Raw genomic sequence first — 26,581 nt, forward strand, 5'->3', positions numbered from 1 at the left:
TTCTCTTGCAATTTAGCCAAATAATAGAAATACAAATGCTGCCTACTGGTAATGCATGTGAAAATAGCAACAACAATAATGATAATAATAATAACAAATATTAATGTTAGTAATAATAATAATTACAAACTGTTATTAAAGGATAAAAGGAATGACAGATAGAAGCGAGCTGGGCCTTTCTTTTCATCTGTGGTTATTGGCTGCCACCTGGTGGCCATACAAGACACTGTATGTTACACAAATGTAAATTCAAGCCTTAAACATATATTCTTTCTTTTTTATTTCTTCCTTTTTATTTGATGATTGTTGGATCTTCTGTATTAATTTGTTTTCTTTATCTTCATATGCATTTTGCTGGATCTTGTTTAATACAGCTGTTATTTCTTAAAAGTCTAAAGCACCCCCCAAACCTCAAGTGTGTTTAGTTTGTTGTTACTTTACTGTGACCTTTGACCTTCACTGTGCACCAAAGTGTGGGCAGAGCTGGACACTAGAAAACAGTTTTTGATTTTTTTACATTAATATGCTGAAGCAGCGAAGTCTCTCTGTTCAGTTGAGCTTGAGACGACGAATAAGAACGATTTTAAAGTTTTGGAGCCAATCTTGTCTTGGCCAGTAAAACTTAATAAACAATGTTTAGAAAAGTATTGATTCAGCTTTTTTTTTTTAAATCTTTTTGGGGGGAGGGAGAAGAAATAAATACTTTTAAGAGTTAGCGGTATTGAACTTTGTAATAAGAATAATTTGTATTTTTCTTGATCTTTCATATGTTCAAGTTGTAATATGTGGTTTTGTGTTGTTGTGTGGACCAGGGGTTGTAATGGGTGTGATGCGGGATCTCCCCAGGATGGCGTCGAACTCTTTCAGGGGACATTCAGTGAATGTAAGTGACAAAAAATATTACAAGTTATTTCATTAGTTACCAAAAGAGATCACATAAAGTCGCCTGAATATGTGTGACTTGGTTAAAGTTTAGAGAAACAGTAGTTTGGAGGAATCTTACCGTTTTTTCCCAGTTTCCCAGACTCAGAAACTAATAAATGTATTTTATATCTATTTGATGTAGTACGAAGTTACATCAAACAGCAATATGAGGCTTTCTGGGCTCAGTCTGTGAGATCAAATAGCATAATCGTTATGTTATAGGCATCCAGGAATTGAGGGAAGAGTTGAGGGAGGAGCCTTTTTCTTTTAAGTCATGTTTGAAGGGAGGTCACAGTCTCAAACTTTGAAATCCTCTGGTGTGGTCAAGTGCAAAAACCCAAAAGTCACAATAATACGTTGTATTTCTTTATTTATTGTGGACATAACCACCTTTACTGCGTTTCTGTACAATAGGCTACAGTAAGGTTAGAATATAACTGACAGTATTTACACAACAGCAACTCAAACCAGACAAAACGACTACTTTGCAAAGACAAGCAGCAGCAACAAACGCGACATGAAACAGGTTTTGAAGTCAGACAGGAAACACTGCTGTTACAAAATCATACAAAAACAAGTAAACACAGACATTTAAGGCATTTGTTTGCTGGGAAATACGGTACAGCGAGCATCTTACAGGATCATGCACCGCCCTAACCCCTCGCACATGTCTGACATCTGCATATCGTGTCAAAAAGTGATGCTCGACCGACACTGGAAGAGGTTTAATCCTGAGATTATAGAGTAAATCAGATTAGAGTAAATCAGGTCTATCTGTCAGATATAATTTGCTGTGAGCTGGAATCACAACTGCATCAATAACAGTGTAAATCACAAATAAGTCTCGATACAAACACAGAGAGATCCAAAGCAGAAGCAGATAAAAAGCTTCACTGTGTCAGATAAATTATCTGCTGTCAAGAACTATAATCACATTTCTGAACCTGTGTCTCCCACAGGTTTTTAACTTCTCTGGTCCCTCGACAAAGTTGGAATCAATAGCATAGAAATGTACTTGAGCAACTTTCTGCGCTAACACTGTTTGGTGGTGACAAATTGTACAACATAAGAAATTAAGTGTCACAAGTAAACGGATAATAAAAGATCTTAAAATGAGAATGTTGAGATGGTTGTAAATAAAAAAGGATTCAGGTCACAGAGCAGAAACAGATCAATAAATGAATCGCTCTACAACCAATTAAAATAGATAACATTTATATTTTTATATCCAAAGCAACACTTAATATCCAGCCAGAGAGGATGAGTTTGCTAAAGGCATTACGTTTATATTTCTTATGTGTTCCTTCTCTTGTATGATTATCTCAGAAATCAAGGTTACAACTGTTTATGCCTCCAGATGACGTGAAACAGAAAAGGCCATTTTAAGTCTGAGTGCAGCACGAGGAGGAGTAAGGCCGACACACGATCGAACTGAACCCGTCCACACACACACTGATTGTATTAAAACTGAAGATCGGTCCGGAGATCTTCCAACATGGGATCGGTTTCTTTGGGTGCGAGTCTTGTTAGCAGTCTTGGTCCCGGAGCAGGCTGGGAACCCGTTTGGAAGATGAGCCTGCAGCATCTGCCCCGCTGAAGTGTAAACGGAGGTACTTTGTTTTCAAATGCACAGTTTTTAAGAGCTTTTCCCTAAATATAACACACTAAAAACTAAAAACTGACAATCTCATAGCCCAGCTACAGATAAGTGGGAGCTAATATTATGCAGCTACCAATTTTAAAAAATGATTTAAAAGGAAATGGAGTGAAACTGTCTGAGGATTAAGCACTGGCTATTTAATTCTCTTATATTATAAATGTGTTTCAGATCTGATATATTGAAACATTTTATAAGTGTTTTCTACATTCATAATGAAATGATATGAGCTTCCAGCCACAATTACCATTCAAACTATTCCACAACTGACACGTCTATAAACAAGTCCGACCTCATCTCAGTTTTCTCAGTAGATGAACCACATGCAAAAAAAGAAATGAAATTGTTAGCATATCCAGCTAATTTAAAGGGAAATTACACCTAATTTCACACGGTAAACACCACTAACTTAAACTCTACAAGCACATACAGAGTCTCTCAGTCATGAGTTTGAATGCATTACGTGGAGAACGATACAAACTGCAGCTACACTCATATCCGTCCCGACACCTTCCGACATTTCTTTATGGCACAGAAAAGTTTCAGTCACTCAAGAAGCTGATTTAAAGTATGAAGCACAGTGAAACATGGCGCTGGATTTGTTTTTCAGATTCATCTCTACGTCCTCACACAGGAGCATGTTTGACCGGATGTTAATGTACATTTAAAAGATAGCAGCGCTTTTGTCCCCAAGACAAAAGCCCTTACACATGGATCGTATGGATGTTCTGAACAGCCCCGAGTGCCACACGTGTCCATTCCTTGGCTTGTTTAGTTGGAGGAGTGAAGCCGCGGCTACAGGCACTCAGACAACAACTCATGCGTGTCCGATGTCAAGGACACATCTGACTGCGGCGCCGTGATGAAACTGGCGCTCAGCTGGATTTTGAGCTTCTCCACCTCGTATTTGTGCAGGTACTCTTGGATCAGGTAGCGCTCTCGTTTGAACCGCGCCTTCACGTCCGACGGCACGTCCGGGATCAACCACGCCACGAAGAACTTCACCACAAAGACCACATGCTGCGGAGGAAGGAATTATCACATGAGGAAGAGTTGAATCAGTTTTCCAGATGAATTCTGAGAGTAATGTAGACAGAAGGTGTGTGGTCTTACCTCCATGATGATAATGAAGGCCATTTTGGCAGCTAGGATGTGCCAGAACTGCATGGTGTGAGTGTACTCCTTGTGGTGGCCTGGAGGGTAGCGGTAATCACGGTATCTATACAAAAACAATAAGACGACAGAGCATCATATGAGGATTAATGTATATATTCATAAAAAGGGAATATGCTGGTAAAGTACATCAGTAAATACTACAGAGTAGAACTTCCAAACTCATCTGACAAGCTTCAACAAGGTACAAACACTTGATTCAATGCAAAAAGTTATGTTTTTCGCCTGCATTGGTTTGTATCTTAGTTTGCAAGATTACACAAAAAAACTATTTGTAGTATCTCCACAAAACTAGGTGGACAGATGTGGTGTGGGTCAAGAAAATATTGGTGTGAATCTGGATCAGGGGGCAGATCCAGTACAGTACTTTCTTGAACATTGCCATATAGGGCAACTTTCAACATTTTCTCAGAGAATAATTTATGGATCTTGATTAAAAAAAACAAGCATATGTGGGGAACTGATATCTATGTGTGTGTGAAATTTGGTGCAGCTTGATTGGATCTAAAGAGACTGGGGACTCTTGGGCCTTGGAGCAGGTACGTGCTCTACTGCTATGCACACTTTCTTTTCTTGGTCATGACCTTTTGTTCCACATACATCATCAAATGACATGTTACGTCCCATAGAAGATGATTTAATAGTGCAAGTCAAGAGAAATTTATGATCACTGGACATTTAAACCTCAGGACGCCTCTTTCTTTGAAACAAATACTTTCCCTGCATCCTATGACCATGTGAGGAAAGAAACACACATCTACGGTGCCTCATGAGTATCATGTGTTGTTTGTCTAACGGAGAACTTTATCAAATTTGCACATTTATTTGTCTATGTTGATTACATCTTGAATACATGCTGAGAATGAATCATATTTAAGTGTCTCAACTGAGAATCATCGTTTTAATTACCTCCGTCAAGAACTCTGATGAGATTCAATTGATAAGAGAATTAACTATGAACATTTTTTAAGATCAATTATCTAAATAAATTCTAAATGATCTAGTTTCAGCTTTTCCAATGTGAAGTTTTACAGCTTTTCTGTTTTACATCACTTTAAAATGTCCTGTTGCTCTTTCTCTGATACCTGCAGGTGGAGGTCAAGTTATCAAACAAGTAGTCCCGTTCCTCCGGCATGTTGCGTTCAGGGATTTGAGAGATGTTGTATATTGACAGGCTGTTGTCGACGTAGCCCATCATGCTGGCGTCTTTACCGTAGGCGTACAGAAAGACCATCCGGGGTATCATGTCTGAGGTGAACGCCATGATAAACGCCTGTAACAACAGGAAGCACATAGGATTGTCGTTACAATGTTTCACTGTGGTAAAAAAAAAAAAAAAACTTCAAAAAGAGTTTGATGTTTAGTTTCCTGCTGAATTAGACATTTTATTTATGTTGCATTCTTCAGTTAGCATTCCAGTTCAAAAGCTAAACATTTATCATCCATGAAAATGTAGATATTAGTAAAAATTCCGAAAAACAAAACTACATTTACCGACTCACATTGGTAACAACGGATAAAATGGCCACCGCGTTGAGGATCTCCTGCCACGCTCCGATGTTTCGAGCCTTGGACGCCACCGGCCGTCTGAACTGGGTGGTGAACTTCCAGGCGTCCACCCTGATCTCCAGGATGTTGTTGAACAGAGCCAAGAGCGGAGCCAAGGGGAAGGAGGCCACAAACAGAGTGATGAAGCCAAACTGGACGACTGAAACGACAAAGAGGGAGAACAGATAGAGAGATGAAATAGAAAAGGCAGAACACATTGATATGAGAGGTGTGGCTGTGATCAGTGCATATTATGAGTCTGTACAAATGTGACCTGTAACTCATCATTTCATAAGTAATCCAGCAGAAGTATCTCACCCATCTCCAGGTACTCGTAGAACAAGCCCAGTTGGGTGAAGTTCAGCAGGACGTTGTCTTGCTCCCAGCGGCTGTAATGGTTTTCAGGATGGTGCCGCCCCTTCCTGCCACTCCACCAGTTACGCATCAACCTGTCGAGGAGCCCGTGAAGAAGAACCACACGTCAGTCTGGGTATGATTAAATATCAACTTTGGAATTTGCACAAACACAGAGATACATTTCCGGAGTGATGATGATGAAATGATCTGTACAGTTTTAACATTGTATGTTCTGCACACGATAGAAACAAGTTGTTTAAAGCATGCAGCTCTTTTAATTCTCTATTGAATAGTTTCCACTAACTTTATGGTCACTTGCTGTCTTACAGGCATTAGGCCAAATCATCTTCCTCCAGATGGCATCAATATGCTCATCAATACAACTGACTTGATGTGAGAGATTTTGACAAAAGCTCTCTAGTCTTTTAAAACTCTGAAGCATTTTACTTGTTATTTCATCTAAACCTATGAATCTTCTCAAAGAACTGAACAGATCACGGACGCAGTCGATAACCTGGTCTAAATCTGTGTAGACTCTCTCTTAAATGTTAAACTGTATTTATCTTGCACTTTCCAGCTCTCATCAATCACATTCAGACACAATGTGAGGTTCAGTATCTTGCCTAAGGACACTTTGAAATGCAGACAGGAGGAGCTGGGGATCAACCCACCGACCTTATGTTATTGAACGACCCTCTGCACCTCCTGAGCCAAGACCTTTAAAATGTGTAGCTAATGTTTTTTGCTGAGGACATTCCCAGGTGAGGTGAAATAGAAAGTTTTTGATATTTTGCAAGGTGGAAAACTATACAGTCTTTATTAATGGAAAATCTATTGATGATGACTACGTAGAATTTGTAGCAGAGAATAGAATATGATAGAAATGTTCTCTTGTTGTGGCCTAATGTTACTTTCACACTGAATGAGGGGAACGACGAAGGGGACACACACACAGATGTGATGGACTCACGGCAGCAGAGCTTCCTGAATGTTCCCCCATAACTGTTTCCCGGCCATGACAATCACCAGCTGCGTGGTCAGCTCAATGAGGCAGCCGCCAGGGTCACACTGCGTCAAAAACAACGTTTGTTTTTAATGCACTTTTCTCTGGAAATATTAACTTTAGGAATTACAACTCAGTTTATTTACTCAATATTGTCCTTTAAGAATGGTTTAATTTGGGTCTAACTCACCTCCTCGTTCCTCAGATTGCTCCATTTGCCAAACATGTAGGAATAGTCACCAGGAAAACCCACAAATTTCCCTTTGAAGAAGGCCACATAGAAGCAGGAGGAGTAGTAGTTGACGAACTGGAACAGAAACATCTTCATGGTCAACCTGTTCTCATACTCCAGGTGGGTCTTTGGGATTTCTGTGGAAAGAATAAAGTTTGCACCATCAACACCAGACATTCCTCTAAATCTGTTAACATGTGTTTTCTTTAGGTCGGGGGACGTCAGACGAAACCTCCTCACCCATATCAGTGATCCAAATGGCCACCCTCTCGTAAAAGAAGTTGAGGATCATGATGATGACAAAGTTGATGCAGGAGGCAGTGACAGAAGTCGCCAGCTGCGGCGTGATGAATCTGCCCACCACCTGGATCTTCCTCATGGGGTCTTTAATGATACTGGCGAAGGCGGCGTACACGGCAAGTCTGTACGCTATCACCCCGATGATACAGGCCACTATCAGAGAGATCTGTAGAGAACACACACACACACACACACACACGAAGCTGTTACTAAGCGACTTATCATGAAATTAATTATAGATATAGTATAAATAGCTTTCACACGCACACACACATATTTACCCAGAATATGACGGTGGCTGTGGAGAGGCAGAAGCGAGCACACTTGCTGGTGACGGGGAGATACGGCTCCATTTCCTGAAAGATTAAATACCATTGTCATAATTTAATCTTTTTGAAAATACATGTTTGTTTATAGTCAGAAAGGCTCCAAAGCACCTGAGTGATCTTGTTCAGTCTCCTGTTGTTGCATCTGATCTCGAACTCTGGGCGCATTTGAAGCTGCTGCTGCTCCTCCTCAAAATCCACCAGGTCCCACTCGTACTCCAGCCGCGCCTGACGCCGCTTCCAGAACTCCAGAAACAGAGTCACTGTCAAAAGTCGTAAACTCTTAGTCTGGGAGTATCTGAACAAGGACTTTGTTCTATGATGAGAAGTTAGTGTTTCTGCGAGTGTTTTTTCCTGTCCATGCATTTCTTTGGACAGATTTTTCAGACCTAAATCAAGTTGTGGCTTTAGCACCAACTGAAAACATGTGTCTCAGCTGTGCTTTGACCCTGATCACGACTTGGCGGCCTGCTGTGCATGACGCCAGTGACTTGGCCGACACGTCGCCGGGCAAACTGCTCGTTCATAACAACATAATTGTGCTGGCAAGCTGCTCTGGGCTGAAGCGCAATTTTGATGCTTGAAAGTGTGAAAAGGCTTTAATAGTGAAAATCTGTCGTACAGGAGAAGGGGGCACAGGGAGAGCTGCACAGACTGACACTTACCCCACACCCCCATAAATATGGCAAAGAACACCGTCCCCTCATTATCAAACAGATGGGATTGCTGAGAGAGAAAATAAAAAAAGGTTAAGTGGAGAAATGAAGGACGTGACGTACTCACACAGCAGGATATTATTTATGTACTTTATGTGATTAACCAATATGTTTTAATCATCATAAGAGATTCTTTAAATTCTTAGTCTAGTGTTTCCACCAACATGGTATCACAGTATGTCAGTATGTAGTATAAACACTGATATGATCCCTGACTTCAAAATGGAGTCCAAATAAGGAAGAGAAATGTTTTTTACCCAGGATGAGAGACAAGTGGAGTTGAGCTTCCAGAAACGACATTTTTTATCACAAAGTGGACACATCAGAATGCTGCCCCCAATATTAGCGTCACATATTTCTTTGCTGAAAAGAGAAAAGAGAATAAATGAAGGTAGATTACATTACATTACATTTCATTTAGCTGACGCTTTTATCCAAAGCGACTTACAATAAGTGCATTCAACCATGAGGGTACAAACCCAGAACAACAAGAAACAAGAAAGTACAATTGTCTTCAAGAAAGCCAAACTACAAAGGGCTATAGGTAAGTGCAATATAAGTGCTACTAAATCGCTACTTTAAAAAAAATTTTTTATCCAAGGTATAGTCGAAAGAGATGTGTTTTTAGTTTGCGGCGGAAGATGTATAGACTTTCTGCTGTCCTGATGTCATTGGGGAGCTCGTTCCACCTTTTAGGAGCCAGGACAGCAAACAGTCGTGATTTTGTTGAGTGTTTAGCTCACAGTGAGGGAGCAACCAGCCGATTGGCAGATGCAGAGCGGAGTGAACGGGCTGGGGTGTAACGTTTGACCATGTCCTGGATGTAGACTGGACCTGATCCGTTCGCAGCACGGTACGCAAGTACTAGTGTTTTGAAACGGATGCGGGCAGCCACTGGTAACCAGTGAAGGGAGCGGAGGAGCGGAGTAGTGTGAGTGAATTTAGGTTAAAGACCAGTCGAGCTGCTGCATTCTGGATGAGCTGCAGAGGTCGGATGGCACTAACAGGTAGACCTGCCAGGAGCGAGTTACAATAGTCTAGGCGTGAGATGACCAGAGGCTGGACCAGAACGTATTCTGCTGATGTTGTGCAGCATGTATCTACAGGAACGTGTTGTTGCAGTAATGTTGGCAGTAAGGGAGAGTTGACTGTCGATAGATAAATGTAAGGTTAACATAGCAGGATTTACTCAAAATGGTTAGTTGAAATATAATGATGTACATCTACTCCCAGATTCAATTCCCGTAGTGTCAAAATCAGTGGAAATTAATCGTTTAATATGATTTGTGGCCGGTGATAGGAAGTTTAAGGCCTAACAAATATATCATGAGGACAAAAATATGTGGACAGTTTACTTTTTGTGCTGTTTGTCAGGGTTTGGGATATAAATATACAGAGAGACTTAAATTAATAAAGTTCCTCTACCTTTGTCACCACAGTTTGACCCTTTCCTGTTTTCACATGACACTGCCCCCGTGCACACAGAAGTACTTTGAATGGCCTTATCAAACACCAACACACAACACCAGCTCATGACCTCACTAGTGATCTTGTCGCTGAATTGGAGATAATGTCTGCAGATTCCATAGAAAACCTTCCCATAAGATTTGAGGCTTTTATAGCAGTTCATGAATGTTTGATGGTTTAGGAATAAAGTGAACAACAACAACTTAGGTGTAATCTATGGGTGTCTCCATACGTTTGGTTATAATAGTAAAGAGGCTGATATAGCAGCATATGAATGTCAATGGTTTTGTTACAAAGTGGTAAACGATCACATTAAGTGTCTACATACTTTTGGCTATGGAGTTATCAGCTCCCTGGCGCCCTCTGGTGGTACTAACCTTGATTGGTTGTCATCATAACTGAGCACTCCATAGGTGAAACATATGACGCCCATGACAGCCGCGAAGAACAGCATCTCTGTGTAGAAGCCCAACCAGGCAAAGTAGATCCCGATCTTTTCCCCATAGTACTTCCTGCAGCCAGAGAATCACTTTAATATCACGTTAACTATCACATCTCAACAACATAATAATGGATGATTGTAAACGCTGAGTGCATTCGGGTCTTGTCTGTTTTACCTGATGAGGTTCAGCGGCTGCTCTTTGTAAAAACAAAGGAACCGGGCCCAGTGGTTGTACAAGTTGAAGCGCTCGCTCTCACATTCAGCGTTTCTAGCCTTTTTCCAGTATCGACACTGGAAGGAAAACAAGCAGTGGAATTACGGCTGCTGAGCTCAAGATATTTGGAAATTAAACGTATTAAATTTAAAATGTAATCAATGTTCCTGGCAAGACAGTGAACGAGCGTGTTTCCTAAAATGTCAAACTTTTCCACGATTTCATCACATTTTCCTTCAAGTAAAAAGGAAAAGAAATAGAGTTATATACTATGAGAGAAACCTAGTTAGGAGCAAAATAAGCAGCTGTTATGATGTAAACTAAGTCACTGTAGTGGTAAAATGTACTCATTCTGCAGAACTGCTGCTCTCAATGTGTTTCATCATCATGGGCTAAAATATTTCAATGTTGTGTGAGATGCAGGAAGCCTCGTGTCAGACTATTTAATATGGAATTGGGTTACTTAAACTCATAAATGATGCATGTCCAATCTTAATCTGTGAGGAATTACCAATAAAAAATACCTAGTCACTGTGATCCCCTCTCTGTAATGACCTACAAGTCAAAAGTCTCCGGAAATGAAGGTGGTACTATCTAAAAGTATCTGTTTACTATATTTAATGTACTGTGATTGTTTGACCTCTTCATATTCATGTTCTTTATTCCGTGTGTTCTTACATCATGAAGTGGGAAGGCCGCTGTGTAGGTCCCGTTGCTGAGTAATCGCTTGATTCCCGTCTTGTCTTTGTCTTTGCGACCCTCTTTAAAGTACGGACAACGAGCCAGGATGTAGAACACCTGACATCAAGGAAGGGAATTAAAAAGGGATTAAGGGATCTGGTTTCATTGGATTCATTTTGCTAAATGCGTTTTGCTTCATTGTTATATTCGTCAGGGAGGATATGTTTTTCCCCTGTCTGTTTGATTTCAACAAAACCCATCACCACACCCAAAGACTACATTCAATTTTAGGGTGGAACTGGACAAAGGGGGGGAATAATTCACGTGGAATAATTCATGGATCTCAATGAAAAAGATCTGGTTTATATGGGAGACTGATATCTATCAGTGATCACCATTTAGTGCAGCTTGGGCCTAGTGCGAGGGATTCGCACAACTGAGTGCTATTCTCGTTGCACAAGCATATTCCAACACTGTAGAGTAAAACCCTGAGTCCAGATGAACTGCAAAGAGTTGCATTGTGGTAGCATTTTCATTCATAAATACTAAAACCTTAGATGAGGCAATGTAACAAATGAGTTCAGATTAAAGGGAAGAAATCACTCACAATCCTGTTTCTCGTGGATGGTGGAAAGAACGAGTCTTTGTCATTGATGAGGAAGAAGTCCGTCTTGTTCTTGTCGAAGGGATAGGTGAAGTAGTCCGGTTGTGGGCGCATTATAAAGTCCGGCAGACGGAAAGGATGCGATAGCCACTCCAGTGGGACCTCCTGGGCGTGGGGGATATCACTCTCCTTGAAGGGAACTTTGACTTTTAAGACATCAGCGTAGGTGGTTAGTACTTCCCATGGAGCGTGGATCTTCAGGAAATACGTCTTCTGGTCTTTAGAGTCCTGATACGAGCACAAATAGAAAAGAAGAAGAATACTGCTCACCTCACTGCAGTTATTTTCAAGACTTGCAAAAAAGGCAGTTTCACGTGTCTACAACTGAGTGATCCCTTTAAGATGGTTTTCTGTAGAATGTGGTGTGCCTCGGCAAACTAGCCACTAGGTGGTGCAGCTCCTCTGTGGCTGATTTTCTTACTGATTTGTCCTCTGTCTCCAGCTCCAGTCCGGTTTTCTCCAGGTTGGCCTCAAACGCCCTCCTCCTTTCCTGTGGACGAGAACACAAACCACACACATGGTCTCAGCAAGTTTTCTGCTTCGTCCACTTTACACAGATGCAACAAAGCTGCAGACCTTTGAGTCACATTTCGAAAATCTCAAAATGCGACTGGGCCTGAGGTCGGTGCAAGAAAACAGACGTGGCTTCTCAAAAAAAACTACACTTCTCAAATTACTGTTAGAGCTTCAGAATGGATTTTCGGGGGGGGGGGGGGCAGCTCATCAGGGGACAGAGATGTAGCATTATCATTATCAGATGTAGATGTTTCATTCATAAAGCTGATTTGATAAACATTTGTCAAAAGAAAAAAAGAAAATATGGCAAACAAACATTAAACTTACACAGGAAACAAAAACAATCAAGACGAAAGACTTTTACTACTTAAAAGTGAGGTTCAAATTTGAGTTTTCTATTGCTGTGACACATCTACATCATTGTGTGAGAGCGGCTGTGGGTTTACTATGGGTCAGCTAGCATTAACAGAATAATAATTTGTTGCTCAAGTCGTTTGTCTCGTGTCATGTTACGCCCTCATGTCAGTAGGTGGCAGTAATTAGCTGGAGTTAGTCGCTGCAGTGTCATTCTGACTCACAAAGCAAAATACTGCTGAAAAAGAAGCAACACACGCATTCATTCACTGCCCTTAAAAACATTTTACTTGGTAAGTAACAATATAACCAAGAAACAACAACGGACATTGTGAAATATAGAATTGGTTTCATGGTTACAGTTTGTCAAATTATGTTAAAAAGGAACTGTAACGGTAAATCAGTTGTTTAATGGGGTGGTCTATGTACTGGGGTTTTCCCTTTAGTGTTCACTAGTTAGCCAGTTGGCCACTGCTGCAAACTACTGCACATGTTTGTGTATATAAATCAAAAAAGATATGTAAATCTTGTTTCTTTGTGAATTAAATGAGGGATTATCTATTTAAAGTGCTTTAGTTTAAGTTTAGCATGTTAATTTAAGTGTTTAATTGACTTATTACTTTGCTTATAAGTAATGTTTCTGTTCTGTTCATTGTGTTTTGAACATCGACTCTGCATCGACTCTGCTCATGTCTGAGTACAGAGCTGAGAGATGTTTTCAGAATGAGCTACAACGACCAAGTGGGGGTCAATGTGAGTAAACTTGTGATGAGAGATAAACAACCGTGTACACGCAGGAGTGAACTGTTATTTTACAAAATATTGATTATAGCCACTTTAACAGTATGAATGAAAACATGTTGACAACTGCATAACCTTTCTGGAGGGGCTGTATGTGAGTCTGTTGCTCCGCACATTTTCCTGAACTTTTCACCCCTGGTAAAATATATGGAAAATGTCATAGTCAGCCCATTTGAGAATACAGCAGGAACATTTCCAGAAAATCTGAGTGATTGAGTGGACATGTTGATGATATTTCTAACACGGGGTGGATGCAAAACAAAATATCTAAGGTGGAAAAAGAGGTGCTGTACATGTGGAAGATGTCAACTCGGTAGTTCTTTGATTCTCACTTCCTCTTGCAGTACCGCATACCTTCCTGTTCTAGCAGTTTTATGTCACGGTAATGCTGAGTAGTCAGGAAACACGAGTCTGTTCTGTTACACTTACCTGTTTCTTTTCTCCATCTTTGTCATCCACGTAAGACAAGACAAAGTCTATCCTTCGAACTCCGTCCCTGAAGAAAACTGTGTCTTTGTTTGGTTGAAGCTTTTCAGTCTGAGGGCGAACAATAAACATGAAATAACACTTTAACTTTCTCACAGAGCAGGAAGTGGAAGCAAACAGAAATGCGCAACTTGGAAAACAGATGCACAGACATTAGACTTGAAGTCACAAACCACAGGCTCAGACTCTGATAGATGAACAATTAGGTTATGGTGAACTACTGACTCCTGGGATTAGACATTTCTCGACATTGCACAGGATAGAATTGAAAGGTATTTCAGGACAATTTGTCGTTTTTGAAGAATAGCTTAGATGGGCACCATGACAACTGTAGCAATCCCAAAATAAACTCGAGACTCGACAGTAAACCACAACCTGTCATTATACAAAAATAGTTGATGGAGGGAAAGAAAAGTTCTGATGCTTTATATTTTAGTCATTCGATTTTTTACATGGAAATGTTTTGATGCTATAGGAGAAACCTAAAACCTTCATCTGTTCACAACATTAATCTTCTGATTTAACAAATTATCTATTATCTATTGGAAACAACATTCTTGCTGGAAAAGATCAATCTGTGAAAATTGATTCAACGTCAACATGTGCGTGATTTTACTGTCATCAGCGTCTACAATTCTCTGTATGTGCCTTTATTTGTTGTGCAGTCACAACACTGTGGATTAAGATGTCTACACTAGATATATCTTGTAATTTTTAACCAGTCTGGAATTTAAGACACAACAGCAAACTCTGTCTGCATTTGTCATTTCTGATTTCATAAGACTGACAGGATCTTGACAGTTACTTTTCCACACAGTTAAATAACCTGATGTTTTAGAGGTTTACACCACCATTCGTGCTTCACTTTAACATGACTTTTGAAAAAGGTTCACTTTCAATTCAGCTGCATTCATGATGTCAGTGTTTGGAGGAAAAACACATAATGTCTGGTGATTTCTGAGAGGCAATATTTATCTGCCATTATATGAGGGTTTAACAATGACATGAAGTGTGCAGTATTTTCTTTGGCTTTCTGAACCCCGCCCCAAGTGATGCTCCTGCTTTTGCTCACTGCTCCTCATAGTGTTATTGAATTTTAATAAATAAGGATTTTAATAGATAAGTCTAGCACTGAGGAGAACAGAGACATAATTTATTCAGTGCTATGAAATCTGCTTGATAGCCTCACTGTATCACAGACGGGCTCCTGTCTGATTCTTGTGGTCAGAGGAATGAAACAAGCTCTTTGAGACACAGAGGTCTTGTGACTCAGTAATGAGGCCAGTGATTCAACAAAAGATCAGTGAATAAGTTGGCAAAAACCACACAATCATAAACACTGACATAACACACAACAATCTTTTGGCCTCAAATAAAAGAGCACAGGCTTTGGAGATGTTAAAAAAACACTTGAACTATTTGTTTGTAATACTGTTTATTTTGGACTTACACCAAATCAAAAAAGGATATTACTTAACAAAGCAACATTAAAGGTTCAGTGTGTAGCCTTCAGTTGTCATCAAAACTCAAAAGGTGTTTAGTTTGTCCAGTTTGGGCTACTGTATAAAACATGGCGGCCTCCGTAGAGAGGACCCACTCCTGATATAAATATAGAGTATTTATATATAAAGGGCCCATTCTCGGGTAAAGAAAACAACAATTTGTACTATTTATTTTTTGTACATATTAAACAAAGAAGATATAATTTGTCAATTTGGGTTTTCTTATAGCCTGATACAATGTCAGAAAAGCTGTTTTAGGGTATTCATGCTAAGCTAAGTCAACTGTTGGTTCTGGCTTCATATAGATGATCTACGTTGACAAGCCAACAGATACATTAAAACTTACTTCTGTATTTCCAGGCAGAGTCCCTTTTTCCGATAATGAACTGACGCCATTTCCATTGTTTTCATCTGCAAAAGAAATACAACAATCACATAAGAAGTTACAGTAAATATGTGTCATACAACTGAGTGTAGGGTCAATACTTTTCATTACGTCTGCCAAGACAGTTATATTTCTCCTGTGTTTGTTTGTTAGTTAGCAGGATTGGGGGAAAAAACTACAAGACAGATTACCATGAAACTTGGTGAAAGTGTGTGATATGGGTCAGGAAAGACCTCATTACATTTTGGTATGGATCCAAATCAGTGGGCAGATTTTTCTCTTTCTTTAACATTATGAGATAGAGAATTTTTAACAATTTCGATGATTTCTCAGCGAATAATTCATAGATCTTGATGAAAAAACTCATATTTAGGGGGCCGTGTCAAATTTGGTGCAGATACTACACAAATATCTGGATGTAGTAAATTTCATTGTAATTTCATAAGGGGACTGTTGGGTCTTGGCAGAGTTACGAGCTCTACTGAGTAACATTCTAGTAAGTATCTAGTGTACATTTGTTGTGTCAACTAAACAGTGATAATAATTACTGTTTAAAGAGGAGTTGTCTTGAAGTGAAATGTGTATTTATAGAAGGGAAAGAGATGAGAAACACAAAAGCAATGGCGCGCACACACACACACACACACACACACACACACACACACACACACACACACACACACACACACACACACACACACACACACACACACACACACACACACACACACACACACACACACACACACACACACACACTCTCAGTCCTCTTCATCTCTAATACAATGACACACTACATTCCAGCAGTGCCTCCCTCTCCCTGCATGGCAGACTGTGGCTGAGGGAATGTGCTCATGTAGCACTGCTCGGCTCGCTGCCTGCTCCAACCCCCCTTCTCTTGATTAATTCCCTGAATGGTGGGAAAGCAGCACTTCCTGTGTGGGGGGAGGCTGGAACGTGCATGAGCACACCCGAGAGGGGGGAGGGACCAGGGACTGAGATGGCTGCTGTATCAGGAGTCCATCTAACCTCCCCCTGGATGAAACACGCTCCGAAAACAATGGAGACAAAGATCTCCAGCCTCCTTCAGCTTCAGCCCAGACGAACACAAACGGCCACCTCTGATTAGACAGTGGTCTGACAGACAGCAGTGTGAGCCAATGAGAGAGGGACGGTGGTGTTTCTATGCAGACTTACTTAAAAAGCTGTTTAAATAAGGCATTTCAGTGAGACCACAGGAATCTCTGAGGTATATAAAGGCCAAATTACAGTGTCATTTTTCCACTGGGCTCGTGGGAAGCATCGTTCACTCTGCAGCTGAGTATTTTCTTTCTTCTTAGCATTGTTTCCCCCTCTTTCCTTTTTTATCTTTCTCTTCTTGTTTGTCCTGGCTCCAACTGTGCACAGTCGGCAATCAGATCCTGGCCTGAGCAAACAAAAGCAAAGGGCCAGCAGTGTGTTATATCTACTTCCACTGAGAAACCAATAAATGACAGGGGTCATACACAGAGTGTAGAACGGAGCAGCAAACAGGACAGTACAGACACAATGACTAAATAATTCACTGGAAACATCCACTGTATATTGAAACAGCAAAGTTATTCCTTATTAGCTTTAAAACTGTGACTTACAAGGCAACAGATTAACTGAACTCATTTGAAAGTAATTGAGAGTTATTCACACACTTTTCACCCAAGTGACCCAATAACACTTCAGCTGCTATTTACAGCAGCTGAGATATTCTCATGTGATCATCCACCAGCAGAGTGCCAACTTGTTAAAAAAAATCAAATTTCAGTAACATTATGGGCTCAGATTTAAAATGACACTTTTAACCACCAACTGGAAGAGAACTAATGTCCCAATAGTCAGCTGATGTCGAAGCCCAGACTAACATGAGTGAGATATACTTATTTCTCCTTGCTTGTGATCTGATGTCTTACAACAGCCGTTTTCACACATGAACTCCGGAAAATGTCTGGAGTTTGTCCTTCACTAATGAGGTAGCAACAGGAGATTGTCTAGATGCTTTCACAACAACAGGACACTGTACGTAACGTTAAGATGAGGGGTGGCCCCTTGTTAGAGCATACAGGAGGCAGGACATAACGTGTTTGTTTACAACCCATTGACACCGCCATCAGCCTTCATCACCCAAAGCTTGATGTTGACATCTTCGTCTGCCTCTTCTACATGTATGGCTCCTCTTCTTCATCCTGAGATATTTGTATTCGTTCTGGGTTTTTTTTTGTACTATTGCATCCGTCACATGTTCGAAAAATCATGACACTCAGTTGCTCGTCTTTAAATTTATTCAATGTTTTCCTGCTATATTCTCACATGGGCTCACTAAGGCATTCCCTGGACATTTTACTAGCTGGACTGGCTGTAAAAGTTATGGAAAATGTCAGGAGTAACTGATATGGTCACATTTGAATTCTCCCTTTCAGCCAGGAAAATGTCTGGACTCCAGTGCATGCTTGAAAGCAGCTTATGAGATACAGAGAGGGATTATTACACATGTCCTCCCACTTAGCCCTCAAATCCTCTCTTAAAGTAAAGAACATGTTGGACCAAGTATATTCCCATGGAAAAGAGCAGGCTCATAGAGACATATCTGTCCGTGTTTCTCAGACAATAGGTTCAAAACTGCTGTGTCAGATCTACAGAGCCCTGCAAGCAAGCAAGGAGTGATCACAGCCTGACGATTCTCCCTCACCCTGAGTAATTTAAGATATTAGCAGAGGAACTCTACAGTAAATCAGGCCTACAATATATGAGAATAGGGAGCCATTGACGGTATTGTGCTGATCATGCAGAGTAAAAAAACACAGCAGAGGCTGTTCCTTTTCTCTCCACACAAAAAAATTCCACTACTGACGAGCTGCATCAATCCAAAAGCTTAATCACTGCAACCAGAAGACTTCTCTATTCCCTTTAGATCCCCCTCCTCTAACTGCACCTCTGGATCATAGCCCCCACATGAGCTGCATATTAACGGCTCCACAGTTTCTTTTTGCATGAGTAACTGGCAGGAGAGCGTCACCTCTTCACTGTATCTCAGAGTGAGTCATCACAACATGTGGGAACCAGTGTTTCCAAATCTGAACTGACATCCAGTGTCTAGTGTTTGTCTGGCAAGAGGACGTGAAAGAATATGTCAGCCGCCCCCACACACACCCATTAACCCACACACAAGCACACTACATAATGCATATTCTTCCATCCATTAAGGAGTCATCATAAACTTGTATTTCTGACACTTGACACTTTCTAAACGCACATGTTCACCAGCAGTGATGGAAAGAGATTTACTCAAGTTCTGTACTAGGTTCAGATTGTATTTTACGTTTTTGTTCTACTTTCTACTCTGCTTTATCACATTTACTACACAGAATTTGACAGATAGAGTTATTAATAACTTTAAAGAAAGAAATCTGAGCAGCTTAAAAAAATGCTTGCTACTATTTAAACTTAAATGAAAGATCACAATACTTCTTCCACCACCGTACACCAGTTGTATGTGTCTAGGATAAAAGTCCCTATAAACAGTGTCTGTAACTTTACCATCCTTCGAAATCAACTGTAGCTGTCGATGGATAAAATAACAAGTCTGGGCTGTTTGTGTCAAATCAAAACGTTGTTAAATATTAAAAATGTCATGGTTGATAAAGTTATATGTCTGCACAGGTTACACCAGCCCTAATTGTAACATGACCATGTGCATGTGTCACATTAAAGTATATGAGAGCATGCATCCGTGCCGATTTGACTTCCCAGCCATGAACACAGGACACAACACACTGAGCTTCCAGCAGCCCGGCTCTGCAGCTGCAGCCAGAAGCTGAGAGATCAGATCAGAGAAACAGACATCTGGGTGTGAGTAACAGACAAACCGGAAGACAGCAATGAATTAACATCAAAAACACAACGAGAAATATGCGCAGCTACTGAGGAGCGTTCAGCCTGATAAGCAAATGGATGCAAAGAGAGACGGCCGAGGATGAGGAGGATGATGATGGTGTGAGGACGGACAGACAGGCATCACATAAAGCCTCCGATCTGCCCGTACCTGAGAGCAGGTTTATCTTGAATGCAGTCAAAATTGCAGGACCATCTTTAAAAAAGGACACACAGACACAGGTTAGGAAGAAGTATTAAATTGCAGGTCAGGAGAAGTGCAGTGAGAGCCGAGAATTTCTTGATTGTAAAATGCATCAAAGAGTTGTTCTCGTAAAACAGAGCCATGGGCCTGATTGGACATAAAAGTGTCAGAGAAAATAAAGAACTTCAAAGCCCATAGGAAGATTTGAACGGCTGCCGGAATGAACCAGGATTTCCATCTGCAGCACAGTAACAAGCAGTGCTGGTGGTGTGCTGCTAAATGTACATTTAACTCAGTGAAAAAACAGTTTTAAAATGAGCCAAACTGCTCCATACTGGCTCTTGTGTAGCTCGTCCTTGAGGTTGGCACCACCCAGTTTAACAACCCTGCAATCAACCCTGTGCAATTCGACAAACACAGACACTGCACGCAACACAAACCTACACACACAACTGTGCAATATTTTAAAGTGTATGTGGGTCAACGACGTATAAGGATTTTCAACAGGCCAATTTTAAAATACAAAAAAAAAGAATATCTATTATAATTATTCAAACATTAGGAATGTTGTGTACCCATAAAAATTTCAAATTATTTGATTTTAGTGTTTTTTCATCTAGATGAATTGGCCGTGGCCTTAAAAAATGTCATGTGGTGCGACCGTAATTTATCTTAAAATTAATTAATTTCCTTAATATGCTTACATTTTTTTTTACAATTTCTCAATAATATAAAGTCATTAGTAACAAAGTAGTTGCATTTCTTTAGAGTTTTTATAAATAATGATCTCATATTTTTGTTCTATAATGTCACCGTCCCCTTATTAAATGTAGTTAACAGACTTATTTTTCCGGTAAAGTGCATAAAATTTATAAAAATGTTTAAAAAATAACATTCATTTAAGCATACTGTATCAGTGATTAATATTTCAGCCACAGAAATGTTTTATTTTACTTTAAATTTAATACAGGTCTTGGTATCATTGGTCGCACCACATGATGAGTGGTCGCTCCAAATGATATGAAAACCTCCTATCGTTTAAAAAGATCAATAAACAATAAATTCCGTACAAAAATTTGACTCAAACCAGATTTTATTAAAATTTCCTGAATTTTCATGAACACAAACATTTCCTAAACATTTTTTTAAATAAAAATCTCATCAAGAACATTTAAGTGCAGCACACATTGTTGTGAACAAACATTTCATTAAACTGGCTGCTCTTGTGCTACATCTACATCAACCAGAACTGGTGGAATGTTCTCCATAGATGGCGGCGTAAGGTCTAACACAGCGTTTGCCATATTTTTACTTTCTCTGTCAGCTCTGGATGCAGCCCTCCAGTTCTCTCTCTGTCAACTCACTTGACTTGGCATATGGAATCTCTCCCTGCTGTTTATTTCTCTCGTAGCTGAAAAAGATAGGTAATGTCATGTCATAAATCAATAAGTTATTTTGGACTAATGATAGATGAACATTTTAATGCAAATATGCATTTCGTCCAGTAATGAAAAACACATAAGAGCAATATGTACTTCATGTTGCTTTATTTGTAGTTTTCATTTTTTAAATGTTTTAACATACCTTTGTCTTCTCTGAGCAAGGTTCTCCGCTCTTGCTACAGGGTCAGAATTAACACGCTGCACATGGTGAGCAGTTTTTATTTTGCTTGGAAGTGGCATCTGGTAAAATAAATTTAAACCGTTATAAATAAATAAACACAAATAAATAATAAATTACTAATAAATTACTAATAACCGAGATAAAATTACATTTTACATTTTTGAGGTGGTATTTATTCATGATATTGTACAAAAATTTTACATAAACCATTGTTTCTGAAATATTAGAAAAAAATACTCTAATTGCATATAAATATTTTCCAAATAATACTAAAATAAAGTACTTTATGTATATAATCATTAATTGAATTTAAAAAAGCCCCAAAACTCCCAATCTAGGACATATATGTATCATGTAAAACACTCTGCAATGGTCGCACCACATTTGGTCGCACCACATGATATTTTTCTAGTTCAGTCAAAATTTACAGGCACAGAATTGGCCACCTAAAGAAAACAAACTAGGTCAGCACAAAAGGTCACTATGAAATTTATAATCAAAATATATATTTTTAGAAATAACTTTTTTTGAGCTCATACCACATGATATCCAAATGTGGCAACTACATGTGAAAATTTTTATTTTTTTTCCAAATTTGAGAGTTACAAACCTGTTGCTGCTTCCATGGGTCCTTGGCAAAATGGTTTATGATGCAACTTCCTGTCTTTGAATGGATTTCAACATCAAAGTCCCAAATTGGTCATTTCTTGATGGTCGCACCACATGATATTTCATAAAATGGACATCATCGGACAAAGTTTGTTTGTATACTATGATGGAAATCTAAGCACTTTATTTTTGAATGTTAATGGACCAATTTGAAGAAATTCCCAAGTTGACATTTGTGCCAAATTTTAAGAGATTTCCTCACAGCGTTTCCACAAAATGATGTTCATAAAAAAGGGGACAAATGGACAACCCCACCCCAATCATCCTTTTTTTTTTTACGAAGTCATGCGTCTGAATTAGTTTCTTATCATCAGGATGCTGCCTTCTCAAGGGCAGATTTCCTGACAATCCCCGGAAGGCTTGATCAGTTTAAAAATACCACAAACGCATACACAAGAGGTTGTGTTCAGGGCCCAGAGAGCCATGTATTATCTTCCAAATACACAACACAGCATACTAAAAATACCATGTTAAGAAATGCATGTTTGAGAAAAGAGGAGAGCCTCTCTCTCCAAGGAAAACTGCTCAACACAGACAGAACCCAGTGGTTTTCTCGCTTTGTTTTTCTTTGATATGATTCATGTAAGACGGCAGGTACATAAATTCATGCTCGTTTCTGTCGCTCTATAATCAGATTAGGCAACATTTACCAAAAGATACTGTACAATGATAAATATAGCTCCTACAGGCACAGTCTCTCATTAAAGAGCTGCCACATAAAACTCAGTGTTTCCTGTACATGTGCAAAAAGGCCCATCCGGCCAAAGCAAAGAGAGGTGCAAAGCATTTTACTTTAATCTAAGAAAAAGAAAGTCTATGAAGAAACACAATGAAATGGCACAAATAAATCGACTGTAGCTGTCCTCTAGTTCACCAAGAGGAAAACTTGGTTGCTCTTTAAGTCTGATTTAGTATCATGCCTCCATCTAAGAGGGTAATGAAATCACAAGGTCTGTTTCCATAGCAACTCTTCGGCTCTGTTTCACCTCTGACTGGAAGATAAATTCACCGGCTGCAGATAGCAAAGTGAAATCACCTTAAATGGAAGGAAATTCCTCATAATGTGAGTGATTTCTATTATAAAGTAGAGTAATTTGTTAAGAAAAATAACCGGACGGTCCCCAGCAGATGCAGAAAAGAAAAATACTGAAAAGCTTTTAACAGTTTAAAAGACTCACTGAATTAACATGGCACCAGCAAGTACTTGCTGTATTTTAGGTGTTTTAGTGTTTTAGGTTTAGACACCATCCACACTGTAAATAATGTCACAGTACATCTGGTGTTCATCCAGCTGAAGGACATCACTCATGACCTTCTATTAATCTGTGTTTGGCCACCTGCGAACAAGAGGAAACACTCCAAACACATAAAGCAATGTGAAGACAGACGCCCTCCTCCGTCACATGGAGCTGAAGGTCTGGTCTGATAAGAGCCTGAACAAAGCTTTTGCAGAACGAGGAACAGTCCATTAACCCGCAGCTCACCCAGAAAAAGCAGGCACGTGTCTTTATTAACAAACAACTGATTAACACAATAACGAGGGGGGGAATTACAAACTGAAAAGCTCTGAGATTTCATTATGTTCACTCGACCGACTGGTTCAAAGTGAATGCTCGGAAACAAATCATCTGGATTTTTCATGTCCCTTTAAGGTTCCTCCTATGATAATACAGGCCTGGTCGGTCACCAGGCCAACGCCAGTCCAAAAGATTATGTTTTAATAATGAAATGAATAATAAAGCCAAGGAACAAATAAAAAAAAGGCCACATATCCATTAATTTGCAGCACTGTGTGAGGCTGTTCCAAAACGTGAGTCTCTCATGTTTTTTTTTAATCAGCATATCATCATATGTGACGATACAGATATATCTGTGATAGGGCCATATCGGCCAATAAAAATTAGTTGACCAATATACCAGCTCTTATCATAAAATGGGCTCCATTGAGTGATTCTTAAAAGAAAATTAGATTTTTGGACTAAATGCAAACTTCAGTGTCTTAACTGTCTTCTGTAAAATGCAGCACTGCTCTTATCACAAGAGCAGCAGACTTTTGCAATACATTCAAGTCATCTTGGGTTTTGACAAGCAGGGCTCAAAAGATAAGGACAGTCAATACACGCAACACACTAACTGTATTTAAAGAAGGCCGACTCTTCATGTGCGCTTTACTTTTCATGTTATGGATCCCAAACTACAGATTTCTGCTGGAAATTGCCTCCTGACCTATTCGACACGATTACTGGACGTCTCCAGACTTCTGTGGCATGGGTCAGGGAAAACACACTTTAAATTTTGGTGGAGGTTTTCACTTTCTTAAGCATTGCGAGATGTTGATGTGTTTTTAAACATTTCACTGTTTTCCTATGGGGAATAATTCATGGAAAATCCAGGCTTATTTGTGCAAACTGCTCTTTCCTCAGTTTGACAGCTCCGGTATGTCATCTTCACAAACTGTTCAACCATGGGTAACATAATTCTGGGCTTAATAGACCACAGCCCTCCACTATTGAGATGAAGTCCTCTGTGAAAGCACAAACCATTACCTTTAACTCCATTTTCTGGTGACAGTGACCAATAATGACAAGCCATTTCAGCTCCATCACACTAATGTCATGAGTATGAGTGAGCACGCTGTCTGAAACCACAGACTGAGAGTGGTTTGCTGTTTAGTCAGTGAAGCCCGAATATCTCAGACAACGTAATCCCATATGTACACAAATACTCACGAGCAGGAGGAGAACATGGATTTCTTTACCCGGGTGATTCACTTGGGACAATTTAGCTCTTTTGCCAGTTTAATCTAATCTCCATTTAAAAATAAAACATGGAGATGAAGATGTCTGATAGGTACAAATCTGCCTCAGTGACCCCACAGTCACAGGTTTTAAGGGACATTCCTGCCATGCAAAGCACAAGACTGTACAGTATGCACACACAAAAACACCCATTGTGTGTGTTTGTGCTACAGGATCACTGCTATAACTCACTTTATAATGATGCACACATGAGCCTGTATAAATTTAAATTGTGGGTTAATCCTGCTGGTTGACCTCTGACCTCTGACTGTAATTACCCTACTTACACCAGATCCTTCCCAAACTCCACCACTTTATGCACACGCATGACATCAACAGCTGCCAAACTGGCACAAAGTTCATAACTATTTTTAAAGAGTAGAGCTTGTAGGGCTGTACAATTTGGCCAAAGATTATATCAATAGAATTTTAAATCTTGATATAATTGATATTTGGGATAATTATCACCATAATATCACATTATTATTTCTTTGAAGTTTGAAGCCTGATTATTGCTCCACTAGATAAACAACAAAACATTTGATAACCCTGAGGTAGATCAATTATGTGATATATCCTCACTCTAATGCATCAACAATATGTTGCTATACATATTGGACTTTTGTTATATTGCTATTGATCAAAAATACATTGTGATAATTAGGATATTGATCTTGTTTTATTGCCCAGCCCTAATATCTTAATTAGACTGTATAAGAATCATGCGCAAATGAAAAATAACCAAGTTATATGTAATAGAGTGACACTCAAATTTCAAATTGACATTCTGGCACTAAAATTACTAAAAAATACATATTAAAATAAGGACATTTTTACTGGATTGTGAGGTTACACTGTTTCTTTCAAGTTGAATGCTTTGCTACAATAGTGTTCTGTAAAGGCTCCATGATGGAAACGTGTTCTTCAAAGCAGAGGCAGTAAATAACAGCACTTTAGCAGATATAAGAACAGGACACATGATACCATAGATTTCCTTATGACCTCCTCAGACCTTGTTAAATGTTAATGAGCTCATTGTTTTGTTTAATTACCTGTGGTCTGTGAATCCGTGGCGTTCTGCAGCTCGATCAAAGTTTCATCCTTCGCCTTCCCCGTTATTCGCCTCATAGCGGCGGACGCTGTTATTATAGAGGCCGCTTCACCTTCTCAGGAAAGTGGGGGAAGGCGGAGAAGATGCCGCCGTGAACCCGAGAGGTAGACGGATGTCTCCACCATCCAAACACTAGCGGCCGATCTCACCCTCCTGTGACTCAATGAGTCCGATCCCTCAGTCGATAGATTATAGACGGGTCATATTCTTCATTATGACTGAAACTGTACCCTGCTGGACTCCCTGGCGCTGCCCGAGGAGACCAGGCACATAAAGGGGAGTGGCAGGGGGTTTATTTTCTGTCGGCAAATTGGTGAAGAAGAGGAGGAGGAAGGGAGAGAGAGAGAGATGTGTGAGAGAGGGGGAGAGAGGAATCGTTTTTTAAACTATGACCTGTTTCGAAATAATGTTTTTCTATGTTATGTCAATGTGATCAAAAAGCAGCCTGACTGTGTTAGTTTACCTTCACGACCTTTCAAAAATAAGTCAAACATAAACACTAAGTCTAAAGTCGTCAATACGACGAC

General features: G+C 39.7%; 1 protein-coding gene across 2 annotated transcripts; it reads right to left on the reverse strand.

The window, feature by feature from the left end:
• Positions 1 to 1,277: 1,277 nt before the first annotated feature.
• Positions 1,278 to 26,329, reverse strand: ano5b (anoctamin 5b). 2 transcript variants are annotated; one of them, XM_034578832.1, is made up of 21 exons: positions 25,996 to 26,329; positions 19,821 to 19,865; positions 15,710 to 15,774; positions 13,805 to 13,912; positions 12,126 to 12,194; positions 11,648 to 11,932; positions 11,038 to 11,157; positions 10,321 to 10,436; positions 10,081 to 10,215; positions 8,494 to 8,599; positions 8,186 to 8,246; positions 7,632 to 7,783; positions 7,476 to 7,550; positions 7,135 to 7,360; positions 6,853 to 7,031; positions 6,630 to 6,727; positions 5,621 to 5,751; positions 5,257 to 5,462; positions 4,840 to 5,027; positions 3,695 to 3,800; positions 1,278 to 3,601 (listed from the first exon to the last, which is right to left on the reverse strand). In XM_034578832.1, the coding sequence occupies exons 1-21, from the start codon at positions 26,069 to 26,071 to the stop codon at positions 3,377 to 3,379; spliced, it is 2,772 nt and encodes a 923-aa protein (XP_034434723.1). In that variant the 5' UTR covers positions 26,072 to 26,329; the 3' UTR covers positions 1,278 to 3,376. The 2 variants fall into 2 exon arrangements, with proteins under 2 accessions (XP_034434723.1, XP_034434731.1); XM_034578840.1 differs by lacking the exon at positions 19,821 to 19,865.
• Between the last annotated feature and the right edge of the window lie 252 nt (positions 26,330 to 26,581).

Source organism: Hippoglossus hippoglossus, chromosome 3 (genome assembly GCF_009819705.1).
Source record: "Hippoglossus hippoglossus isolate fHipHip1 chromosome 3, fHipHip1.pri, whole genome shotgun sequence".
In the NCBI taxonomy this organism is placed as follows: Eukaryota; Metazoa; Chordata; class Actinopteri; order Pleuronectiformes; family Pleuronectidae; genus Hippoglossus; species Hippoglossus hippoglossus.

Coding starts and splice junctions, on each gene's coding strand:
- ano5b (XM_034578832.1), bottom strand. CDS start 26,071: ATGAGGCGAATAACGGGGAAGGCGAAGGATGAAACTTTGATCGAGCTG. Junction 13,913..15,709: donor CTCTGCCTGGAAATACAGAA/GTAAGTTTTAAT, acceptor GTTCGCCCTCAG/ACTGAAAAGCTTCAACCAAA. Junction 12,195..13,804: donor AAGATGGAGAAAAGAAACAG/GTAAGTGTAACA, acceptor TCTCGTCCACAG/GAAAGGAGGAGGGCGTTTGA.